Source organism: Heterocephalus glaber, unplaced genomic scaffold, assembly GCF_053883595.1.
Source record: "Heterocephalus glaber isolate CG9 unplaced genomic scaffold, H.glaber_assembly_v1.0 deba00001504, whole genome shotgun sequence".
Taxonomy (NCBI): Eukaryota; Metazoa; Chordata; class Mammalia; order Rodentia; family Bathyergidae; genus Heterocephalus; species Heterocephalus glaber.
The window spans coordinates 32,045,872-32,058,384 of record NW_028258324.1 but is presented as its reverse complement, the minus strand read 5'-3'; the positions used below and the strand labels follow the sequence as shown (position 1 = coordinate 32,058,384).

Below are 12,513 nucleotides of genomic sequence, written 5' to 3'. Positions count from 1 at the left end.
TTATGAGCATAGAACACTCCTAGAATTATGGTGTTCCATTTACACAGCACTAGTGGATAGTCTCTGCATTTACTTCCTTGAGATCTTTCATGATGTATCCTCAGACCACAATGGGGAATTATCCAGATTCAAAAGTACATGTCAGTTTTTCCTGGCAATGAGCAGAACTGGAAACACTGTGATTAAATCATTGTATCTTTAAAAAGTGAAAGATAATAGCTACAGACTCAGTGTCTAATATTTGTAGTCAATCATGAAGTATCTCACTATGTTCATATAAAAGCTAAATTAATAGCAAAGAAAATGATGATGTCAAGAAAACTCTTTAAGTTCTCTTGATTTACATTCTTCTTCATTTATGAAATAAAAACAAATTTGGCCCTGAAGGTAGTACAGAGAAAAGAAAATAAGCATGAAGGAGAGAAAATCAAATGGTGCTGATATGCTCCAGAAATAACTGATAGTATAGATTACCAGAAGACATCCTTAAAGTACAAAGGCCAGAAGCCTAAAGCCTCCCCAGAGAAGAAGCAAAAATACTCTGTCATCCCATTTCTCCTCCTGTGGCCAAGGATACGTGTGTGTGTGTGTGTGTGTGTGAGTGTGAGTTGGGGTGGGGGATGCAAGGGGGCAGGTGGTGGTGAAACATAGGACCTCTGGACGTAAGAAACTCTATTTTTAATTTCTGAGATGTAATTTTGTCAAGCTTGTTCATGTTTGGGGTTATTTTATAGTAGAACACAGAAGGACCACTGTAAGCTACATGGCCTTCAAAGACAAACTAAAAATGTAGGGTGGAATTATAACTCAAATACACTTAGGAGAGGGATCAGGTGTTTCTTTTCTATCTCATTACTCTAAAGAAGCTGAATGGTGATGAAATAAAAGCACATGGACATCATTTTTATAGCAGAGAAGAAAAGCAGAAATAGGTCCCATAGTCTTTTGGATATAATAAACCCATTGGATTGCAAAAGCAGTTGGAATAAAATGTCTCTTTCACTCCTGTGTAACTTTGAAACTTAAAAAAAAGTTAATGCCTTTTCCCTGCTAGTTCAATTTCTTAGCATTTAGTAGTCTCTAAGCAACTCTTTTGAAATCAGGAGTATAATAGCTTTTCTGTAGCTTCTTCAGATATCCCTGGATGGAAAGGAGAATTCTCATCTTGTAGTCACAATAATCACTGTAGCACTTTCCATTCATTGATGTTCAGTCATCAATACTTCAGTGTTTGCTATAGGTTTTCATGCATCTTTCTAATCATCTTTATAATGTAGATGGTAATCCCATTTGCAGTTATAAAAACAGAGGCACTTTATGGTTTCTAAACTAAGAGATATAAACACAGTGAGATACCTGGAGAAAGAATAAACTAGAGACCAAGGGGACCTAGATATAAGGGGCTTGTATCTAGGTGTCCCCCCAAAGCTTCATGCACTCATAGGTGGGGCTTTTGGGAGGTGACTGGATCATGGGTGTGATAACTGAATTAGTCCCCTGATTGGTTTATCGGAGTTCTGGGTGTGGATAATGGAAAGGCCCACCTTGGGTATGGGTGGCACCAAACAATAAGCCTGAATGGAATAAATAAAAGGAAAAGTAGGCTTGCTGCTTCCCATCTGCCACACCATGGACTGCTTCTCTGCCATGGCTTATGTTATAACACCTGCCTTGGAGCCAGCCAACTACAGACTGAAAACTCTACAAACGGTGAGGTGAAATAAATCATCCTTCTTTTAACTTGTGGTTATCTGGTATTTTGTTCCAGCAAGGAGAAAGTAACTAAGTAATTTGCTCATCTTCCTGTGAAATTCCCCATTATTAAACTTGATATGCACCATGCATAAAATTTTATTACAATGATTAATACCATTTTTCTTGCAAATCTCTTTAAAATAAGGATAATAATTTTTTACTACTTTTTCACACATAGTATCTCCATTACCCTAACAAGTTTTGGATACTGGGTTTTACACTACCCAGAAGTCATATGAGAAGATCCATCATGACCAGATGATGAAAACAACAGCTTAATGGGCACCTAAGTTATGTACCAGGCACATTATACAGCACACAGTACAACAACCATGCAAAAGTCAATAAACTCACATATACAAAGAAAAAAATCTTAGGTCTTAATAAATGGCAAAGCAGGAATCCTACTTCTGTCTCCTCATTCCCCCAACTGCTGACTGCCTCCATTATCATACCCTGATTCCACACCACAGGCTCTTTTCACTGTTTCATGAGGTAAATGTGTTATTTAAAGGAGAAAACATAATACATTCAAAGACTTTATTAAACTCTTCATTATCCCTGCATAATCATTCTGAGCATAAGTGAAACATTCCCAGTGACCCCCTGTACCTGTCTGAGACCAAGGCCCTCATTCTGATAGAAGTGAAAATAATCTATGTCTCTTTTAATGAAGGGTAATAGAAATTCCCTAGCCAGACTTTCTTCCTAGACACTATTAGCTATTTTTGCACAATTCAAAGTCAGAAAATAAGGCACAATCATTTTAGTTTTTGAGAACTTTATATATGTGTACACACACATAAATGGGAAGCCAAATTCAGGGAAACTTTCAATTTCGGATACGTGGGGGATTGATCATTTCTGTCAGAATTTTCTTTTGGTGACTTCTTTTCTTGACATAAAGTAATCCTGAAAACTTGTAAGAAAGAATTAAAATGTCTTCCAGCCCCTATAATCCATAACACTTAACTTGTCAAGAGGCTATTGTCTATCTTCTTATGTGATAACCCCATGAAGGCAGTGGTGTTCCATGGTTTGTTCTTAATTGAATCCCTAAGGTTTAGGACATTTGGGAACATGGTAGGCACTGAACAAATATCTGGGTCATGGCATATCAATGGGTTCTCCATGTCCTTGAGGGCTGACCTAGCTCATCTGGAACCCTGGGAAGGTGGAGGGCACTGCTATTCAGTTGACTGTAGAGGGCGGTGGCAACTGGAACTGCGAGTCACCTGAGCATGGTTCACCCAAGAGATTAACTGGAATTAGGACCACCAGAATTCTTGTGAAAAGTCCTCCTAGCTTAAATGGAATGTTAGGACCTTTCGATTATGTTGTTTGTGCCTTTAAAGGCCTTACAAATAATAAAAAACACTATCTAAAACTTTAGCCCTTAAGTTATTCAGCTTCCCTCTCTGTATTGTCTATCCACACTGAGAACAAAACAAAACTCTTTCCTGGGTACTAATTACAAAGTAGAACTGTTTCTGCACATACAATGTTTTGCTACATCCCCAAAACACACTTCAAAACTTTGTTGGCTTAAAGGGAGAATAAAAGGTGCAAATCTAAACTTTCAATCTATGACAGCATATGAGGAACACGAGCAGGCCATGGCTGATACTGCTATGGGAAATGGGTGATTTGTCCAATGTAGTCTAGCTATCTTTTAGTCAGTTTTTCTGGCTGAGTCTGAGTTAATCTTTTAAATATGTCTTTCCGCTTTACATTTGTGGAGACTGATTTCTGTCTCAAGTCTCCAGAACTCTGCACACCCACCCTGGACAGATTCTATACATTCTCTAACTCTGTGGCATCATTTTCCCCAAGTTCTGCATAACTATTTTTCATTTATCCAAGTTGAACGATGCAGGACTTCAATAGGAAGTCTGGTTATACAAACATCGGTGAAAAGGACAAAACAGAAAGGACAGTTTAGAAAGAAGAGAGGCACTTGCCTTTCTCTCAGGAATCTACCCTTTTCTTCTTGGGTCACTGGGTGTGAAGAAGCCAAGGTGTTTTCAAAACTTCACAGCAAGGGCCACAGAATTTAGGGCTGGAAATAACCTTCGACACATTATAGTGTAGGGCAGCCTGTGCCTTTTGTTACTAAGGAAACCACACAGTTTAGAAAGGCTAGAGGTGGTAACAGGTGGCACACGGACACTAAAAGAGTACTGGTGACTCATCACATGGGCAAAGCTATGGTTTCAGTCCTTAGGGTGCCAATCTCCTTGCCATTTTTGGTGGTGCTGACCTTTCCAGAAGACACTCAGAGCCACAGCTCTTGAGTTCCAGCATCAGGGTCCCGCTGATTTCTGGGCTTTTTCACCAGGTATCCCATATTAGAAAACATATTAGACTTGAAGCAACTAAGAAAACATGAGTCAACTATTTTTGTTTGTTTTTAGAGAATTCTCTGTTCATCTCAATTTTTAAAAATTTTAGACAGGGTTTTGCTATGTAGTTCAGACTGGACTTAAACTCACTATGTAGCCCAGGCTGCCCTCAAATTTATGGTGACCTTCCTGCCTCAGCCTCCTGAGTGCAACATTATGCCTGGCACCTCAATATCAAATTAAATGCTGACATATTGTTTCCAGAGAATGTTTTACTAATAAATAAAGGATTAAGTGGTTTTTAAAAGAAAGTACTGTGCTATCATTTTGTTTCCTTCTAATAACACTCAACAAACCTGTGTTTTTTTGGCTCCTTGGATTTAAGTTTTAGTCACTTGCCTCTTTTAGTAGATTGTAGGTGCCTAATTGAGTGGCATCATCCTAATCACCTTTTTATACTCTACTGTGTTTAGCACAACACTTTGCACATGGTAGCCATTCAATAAATATTTACTCAGTTGTATTCCATCTCAGCAATGTGTTTTTATTTGGATGCATAACAGTAAGAAAGGTGCAGCAGTGAGAAAAGTTTTTGTAGTTCAGGAAAAGTACTCCACGCTCAACAGTCAAGATTTACAAATACTGGCACTACCAGTCACCATTTTATCACAGGAAGATTTTCCTGAGAAATTAATACAAAACCAGGTCCAAAAATAACAAAAAGGATTCATTTGTTTTGTTCTTGAACATATTCTTTTTGATAGAGGTTAATATTTACTCCATAAATTCTAAGAGAATAATCATGTTACTATAAGTAAATAATTTTAAGATATATCCCTAAATAATTTTGCCAGTGATTTTATTATATTACTAAAACAGCACTATTTTTATGTGAAAACATGACATGTTTGAAATTCTTTACCAACTGGCATCAAATCCCTAGAAAATATAATATTTGAGATAACTTTAGAAAAATACACTAAGAACTCAGAAACCATATAAATTTTTAAAATTTAAATCTCTGTCCTTTGTACCAGCTGCTCACAAGATGAAAGGAAAGCAGACTCTTTTAGCCAAATAATTAACTTGGATGTATCACATGTAGGTTTCCTGATTTCATTTTTTTTTAATTTGTTAAAGAGAAAGCAGCAAAGATAACCACCTTTACTGCAGCAGCTGAGTTAACTACCAGCATTATTACAAACTGACTATTTTATCATTGTTTCCTCCAGGAACATTTATGAAGGGTCTATATTCTGCTCACCAGTGTTCAACCTCTAATGTCAGAAATACACAGTTTCTTCTTTCAACAAGGATTTACCCATTATTAAAAAACACTTGCGCTTTGACTAAAATGTGTGAGATGTAATTCAGTCATAGGTGAAGAGACACACATACAGGGGTCCATGAGTAAAGAGGTAAAGTTAAATTTAAATTGAGGGAAAATGTGGAGCTTTCTGTTATTTAAACAAGGGGAGAAAGGATGGTCTACGGTTAGAAAGAGAGAAAGAAGGGGAAGAACAGGAATGATTGGGAGGTAATTCAGATGGCTGGAGCTCCGGACAATGGTGGCAGGTAGGGTACATCTGAAGGAACTCTGGAGAGCTAGTGGGAAGGATAGAGACCAGGACTTCTTTTATCAAAGGTTTGCTCTTCATGAGCTACAAAAAAAAAAAAAAAAAAAGCACAGACCACAGGGATCCACTGAGTTTTCATCAGGAAATAACATGACCCAATCTATGCTTTTGAAAATATCTCTGGGACAGTATTGTGATGATAAACTGTAAATGTGAGAGTAACTGGTGATCAACGAGAAATGTTTCAACAAAGGAAGCAATGCTGGGGAAGATGAGATGGGGACAATTCCCTCCATTGCTATGAACTGTTTAACCAGAAGCTAGTAAATGCAGACCTTTGCTGTGGATGGAGATTTGAATTATGTATTAATGTAGATGAAAGAGGTCAGTGGAGGATAATTAAAATGATTCCCTGGTTTTTGTCTTGGCAGTAATAAGATGAGGTTTTTAGGAAAGAGGCAGACATAGGGAGAAAATATTGTTAACTTTTGCTTAAGTGACAAATACTGTGTAGGATCACGGAGACATACAGTACTAAAAATCAGCTAGACATTTAGTTCTAGAACTCAGCAGATGAATAGGCCAGATATAAATATTTAGTTGTGATAACAATGGTAGGAGGTGTCAAGAAGCTATAAGTTTGTCCAGTGAGAATATATGTAGTGGGAAAAGAAAATGTCTAGAAGCTTACTGTGTGGCTAACTGAATTGTATCTTGAAAATTTAGTTTATTATCATTTCTCTGAAGTACCCTACAATACAACCCTATAGGAGTCAATAGTCTCAACTCTGTCCCTTCAATTTTGGGTATGGAACATGTATTTTTCCAACAAGACCTTAGGACTAAAGATCTTGAGAATTAAAAAATCTGATTCTCTGAGGTGTAACTGCAGGCTATGGGAACATATTAGAAGCAATAGGTATTGTTTGTTTGAATATACAGAGTGAGAACTTAAACATGATGCTATGTAAAAAAAAGGGAAAAACAAACAACATAGGGACTTTGTTACTATTAAGCAGATGCAAAATAAGTCAGAAACATTCAGTGCAAGAAAGTACAATCAAATAAGAGAACTGTATTACACTATATTCTATAAGCTCAGGCCTAACTATTTGATGCAATCACAGTCAAAGTCTTTCTGACTACTCTGGTAAAAGGCATTATCTTGTGCAAAGTTCCATAAAATAAATAATGAACCAAATGATATTAAAAGGAACTAACACAAATTCTGGGATTCCTAATTGGAGAGTGGTATGTACTTAGAGGAAATATATCATAATCTAGGGTGGCTGAGGTGGGGCATTAGTTTTATTTTTTTTATTGTTCCCCAAGTGATTCCAATATGCAGCTAGCTTTTTTAACCTTTGCATTCAGTACAGAGCCAGAGTGTGAAGAAAGAAGAAAAGTTAGCACTGTACTGTAGAAAGACCTGAGAAGTTATTATATACTTGTGCCTTTCAGAAGGTCATGGAAAGGACTGAAAATGTACTACTAAAGTATTCATGTCATTGACCAAACCTTCATTAAAATGTACACATTTTGGCTTTTGATTATCTATCCTAAAGAGAAGACTCAGAAAAAAATCAACACATATAAGGACAAGGAATGAATAATGTAAACTAGACTATAATATGATTATAAAACTGAGACTGTATTAATTTCAGAAGAGAACACCAAGCAATAGCTCAACAGCTACTTTTAAAATAAAATTTTAGGGGCCAGGGATTTAGCTCAGTGGTTCTGGTGCCTGCCTTGCAAGCTCAAGGACCCGAGTTCAATCCCCGGTAGCAAAAAAGAATAAAATAAAATTTTTTTCTGTATCTTACAAGTGTAGGTCATTTTAGTCATTTCAGAAAAACTATTTAGCCATATCTGTCTGTAGATGTTTTACAGGGCTACCAATTATTCATATGTATGTGATATATATATATAAAACATTCAGATTTATAAGAAATATCTCAGATGATAAATTTACCCAGCATATTCTTGATAACTTCTTGTGGCTTTCTAGAGACAAGATTTAATAATTGATCATACCATATCATATGAGAATTGTATATGTGTTCTTGCCCAGACAGTAAACATGCACTGATATTTGCTGTCCTAGACAGTGCAACATTTACTAAACATAAATCCAAAAACCAGAAAGAGCCAGCCTGTGTTTGAAGGACACGTCACTGCTGCAGGAGTTCTGGAAGTTGAGTAAGGACTGGAATGTACTGACAATTACATTAGTAATTTTGTCCAACCTGTACTTGGTTTATTAGAACAGAATAGTCTTATTATTAAACAACCCCATTGTATGTTGTACTTTTTAGCTTTCTTGGTACATTTTCCTCCTTGGTGTATAGTTTACTACATCACGTCTTGTCTACTTTCTGCTATTGTTCACTTCTGATTTTCCGAGGGCTTAAAAACATCTGGACTTAGTATTCCAGAATAGAAATTAAATAAATGAATTAGTGAAAAAAACAAATGGATGAATGAAAGAATAAAGGAGTGCATGAAAAATTTCAGCATCTCTTTGGCAATTTATTGTGTCAACTCCAAAATCAAGTTAGTATATCTGGTATTCACTTGTTCATTCATTCTTTCCTTCATTTATTCAATTTTAACTGAGAACTTTCTATGTATTGGGGATTGAGAATTTTATGTAAAAGGAATAACACCTGTTCTCCAGGGGCTGGAAGAATCAGGGGGAAAGGAGAACATCAGCAGTTCTGTAGATTTAAGTGCACACCATACATGCTGATTAATGTGTTAGATGCATCCATATAATTGATAAATAAACTAATAGTTAATGTTAAATACAAATGTCACTCATAAGCAAAGATTAAGAGCATTTAAAGGCACTTGTGAGAGCGATTTCTAGGATCTCCTATTTGGCAACTGCAGGGTTAAGAAAGTGTTATATGCACTAGTTTAGAAAATGAATGGGATGCTCAACTAACAGAAAAAGATGGGGCTGAAGCAGAAGAAAATCTTGGATAAAAAGTAAGACAGAAAGTAGGCGGGAAGAAGCTGTGGGTTACTTGAGATAAGGTGTTTTTAAGAACACTGTCCACAAACAAGTTGGAGGGGAGAATGAAATAAGAAGGAACTAAAGAAATAGGTACGTTGAAGAACACCGTAATGAAAAGCAATTAAATTTCTTTAATTTCCTGACCCATGTTTTCAGGATAATATAATTAGATGCTTTTAAAGGTTCTTAATCAAAAGAGGACACTGCATTTTTTGACATTTTTCTGGGAGCCCTCTTCTGAAAGAACATATCAGAAAATGTAATATACATACTCATTCTTGTCCACCTTTTCTCGGAGCTTCTTTAGTTGCTTACTTTGGCTGAATTTCAAATTTTGAATTATATTCTCAAAGTATTCATCTTCTTTGTAGTTTAGCTATATTACATAAAAGATTTTGGGGGAAAATATTAAAGCCAGCATCTTCAAAATTTTTGCCAAACAACACATCTTCTTAAATTTTATCAGTTAATAAAATTAAGAGACTATTTAAAACACACCAAAGATGGACTTAGTTCTAATTACCCCCATTCTGTATTATAGGTTAGTACTATTCTTTTTTTTTTTTTGGTACCTGGGATCGAACTCAGGTCCTTGCGCTTGCGAGGTAGGCGGCAGAACCACTGAGCTAAATCCCCAGCTCCAGTTTAGTACTATTCTAGCTGAATTATAACTTCAGTCTATTTTTTCAATCAACCAAATGAAACCAAATGTCAAACCAGCCTCTCATGATACTGTACTGATCCTCACATAACCGATGAGTATAACAGTACATTCCTGTTTAGAACCAAGTGCAGGCCTAGCACTGTTCTCAGCATTTTAAATATGCTTGTGTAATCCTTACTATAATCCTACAAATGAAGGCCTGAAGTCATCATTTTAAAGCTGAAGAAACTGCTTAGTTGCTTGGCTTGCCCAAGTTTATATGAATGGTGGAACTGAAATTTGGCTTTGAGTCTGTGCTCTTAGCCACTGCATCCCTATCATAAGGGCCCCTTGGAACATTCGAGGTCTAGACAGCTCATGTAAAAGAGAAATTAAGTTTTTCTGCTCATGGAAAAAGGATAGAGCACTTCAACTTGGAAACCTCCACATTAGGCATTATAAACAATGGATTACGAACCACTGTCATCCCTGGATTTGGGCAATGATCATCTTGTTATCTTCAGGTTATCAAGTAGTGGTGGTGGCCCCAAAATTAGCAGCAGGATTTTTAGCTGGATCTGAAACCAGCGTTATAGTGACTTTGACCAACTCTTTTCTCTTAATTGTTACATTATTGGGGAGAATAAAAGAGTTTCTGGCTCTCTAATGTCAGATTTACTTTTGTTTTTTAAATATAGGAGGCATGACCTGGTTTATATAATGGGAAGAATAATTGGAAAGTGGAAGAAAACTGGATGCTTGGACTTTCAGACCTGTATAAAGTGGTGATAAAGAGCCTTGGTGCTGCTTGTTGTACATCACCTTGATGTCATCTACTCCCCTGTGCACTTTAAAGGACACCTGGTTTTCCTTACTATTCTTCATATGGAGTATATGGAAACCAAAGTAATAAAACCAGTGTAATGAAACACAGTCCAGTCTAATGAAACAGAAGGCTAAATAACAAATATAACTTTAGCATCTGTGTTAAGGTGTTATGTAATAAGACCTACAGTTTTAGGCTAGTTTACCCAATTAGGAGCATCCTGCAGCTAGAAATGACATTGCCACCAGCCCTAGGTATCATTAGCCAGAGCCTTTGTAGAAACTTACCTCGACATATTCATTATTCAGTTTGTTATCATTTGAAACAATGTCATCAGGATAGCCTATCCTTTCTTTAATTGCTAAGGCCTGTGAAAATTATAATATTGAAGGTGAGGATAATTATATAAGTTTCAAACACAAACAATATAATCTGCCCAGATGCGCAACTGAATAACACACTCTACACTGTGCACAAAAGGAATATCTGACAACACTCAACCAGAGTTCCTTGCAATGGATTTTTCCTTGGATTAAAAAACAAAACAGGTATACCGTCCTGTTACAAGCTGCAGCTTTCCCAAGAAAACCAAAATGAAAACTGACAAAAGTCATTGTTTCACATATATTGTATTTTTATGAAATTTTTCTCTGAAGGATTTTTCTCTTTAATTTTATAGAGGAGATAATATTTGGAGCTTCCATTCTTGGAAGATATAATTATCTTTCCACTTCACCGATTTGGTGGAGAAAACAGATCAGGGCTTTTACAGGTTTACTTTCACAGGTTTAGTGCTAGAACTCTTTCTGAATATTGGTTCCTGGAGCTTCTGGAGTTTTTATGTTCTCTCTCTCTCTCTCTCTCTCTCTCTCTCTCTCTCTCTCTCCCCCCTCCAAATCAGTGTACATAGCTACAAGGTAAATGAATGACATTTTAAAGAAGCAGAAAACACTTTTCCTTTCTTTTTCTTTTTACCCTGGCTCACACTTATCCCTTTCCATTACCATTTCTAAATTTTATTTTCATTATTTTAAAATTATTTTACTTATTTTTATCCTTTCATTATTATTATTTGTTTACTACTTGCTAGTTCCATTTTTTTCATTTATCTCTTATTTTGGTCACATATGTTTCACTTTTGATTTATTGTATCCTGTTGCTCTTAAATGATCTAATTAATTGAAGATTTTCAAGGAGAATGAAGCATGTATCTCTGAGTTATCTGGTTTGTCATCAAGTGGCTATGGTTTTGTTACAAATATGTTGTATAAGCCCAGGACTTCTCCAAGGATCAGGCAGTAAATGTGTTACTTAGGCCAAGCCTAATTTCCTGTAAGTTTCCACACTATCCACTCCTTACACATTAGCCCTTTCTCAGTGCTGCTTTATTTCCTAGAAGACATTTTTCTTTAGAGGGTTCTCAGGGACACAAATTCTACAGAAAGTAAAAGGTACTACGTAAAAAGGGTTGTTGTCAAATACTCTGGGTAAATACTGCAGGAAAAAAGCACCTTCCCTTATTTCCAGACTTTTTCAAATTTGAAAATAGTTAGACTCTAAGGTTAGTATCTAAATTTTGTCTAAGTGTCCAAGAATAGGAATGAATTTATCAATGTATTCATTCAATATACGTCCAAGTACCCTGCAAGAGTCAGGTACTCTGTCAAGGACTGAGGACACAATGCTAGGCAAAATTTTCTGCCCCCACATATCTTGCTGAAAAGAGCCATGGTGGGCAGTGACATAAATATAAATATATTTTAGGTCTGGTGCCATATGATCGTTCCCTTAGAAGCATATTACATAGCTCAGGGTGGGATCAGACAAGCTTTCTATAAGAAGTGTTTCCTAAACTCTTTTGACTGTGGCACTCTTCTGTGGAACAACTTGCAGGTTCAGTATTTTGTGACACATTTTGGAAATGCAGAGCTAGAAAAATCCAATTGTTCAAGTCAAACACAGCTGTGTTACAGACGGCTAAGACACTAAAGAAGCAATGCAGCCTGAATGTCTGAGGAATTGACAAGTATGATGGAAAGACAGCCAGACCTCTGGGCCTAAATTCTAGTCCTAACCCACGCTCCTTTTGAGAGCTCTTTTGAAAGCTGAAGAAAGGACAGCATTTTCATTTGGTTTAATGCTGAAGGAGAACTAGACCAGAAATTGATTATAATAGGGCTTATTATGGACTCCAGTATTAGTCCAAAGAATGGCTTGTTCTTTCTTTTACCCTAACTACAGGAGAATGGTCAGAATGGATGTTGTGCTCAAAAGCAGGTTCACAGCTTTCACAGAACATGTTTCCCAAAGATTTTACATAATTTAAAAGATGAATAGGCATAGTAACT

At 36.4% G+C, this 12,513-nt stretch overlaps 1 protein-coding gene across 5 annotated transcripts in view; it reads right to left on the bottom strand.

Annotated features, from left to right (window-relative positions):
- Nucleotides 1–12,513, bottom strand: part of Mme (membrane metalloendopeptidase) — an 89,870-nt gene that overhangs the window by 21,856 nt on the left and 55,501 nt on the right. For all 5 annotated transcript variants that reach the window (XM_087186391.1, XM_087186394.1, XM_087186390.1 and 2 more), the window contains exons 15-16: nt 10,453–10,533; nt 8,969–9,072 (exon numbers count right to left, since the gene is read on the bottom strand). In XM_087186391.1, the coding sequence (XP_087042517.1) occupies nt 8,969–9,072; nt 10,453–10,533 (185 nt within the window). The remainder of the gene's footprint in view (nt 1–8,968; nt 9,073–10,452; nt 10,534–12,513) is intronic.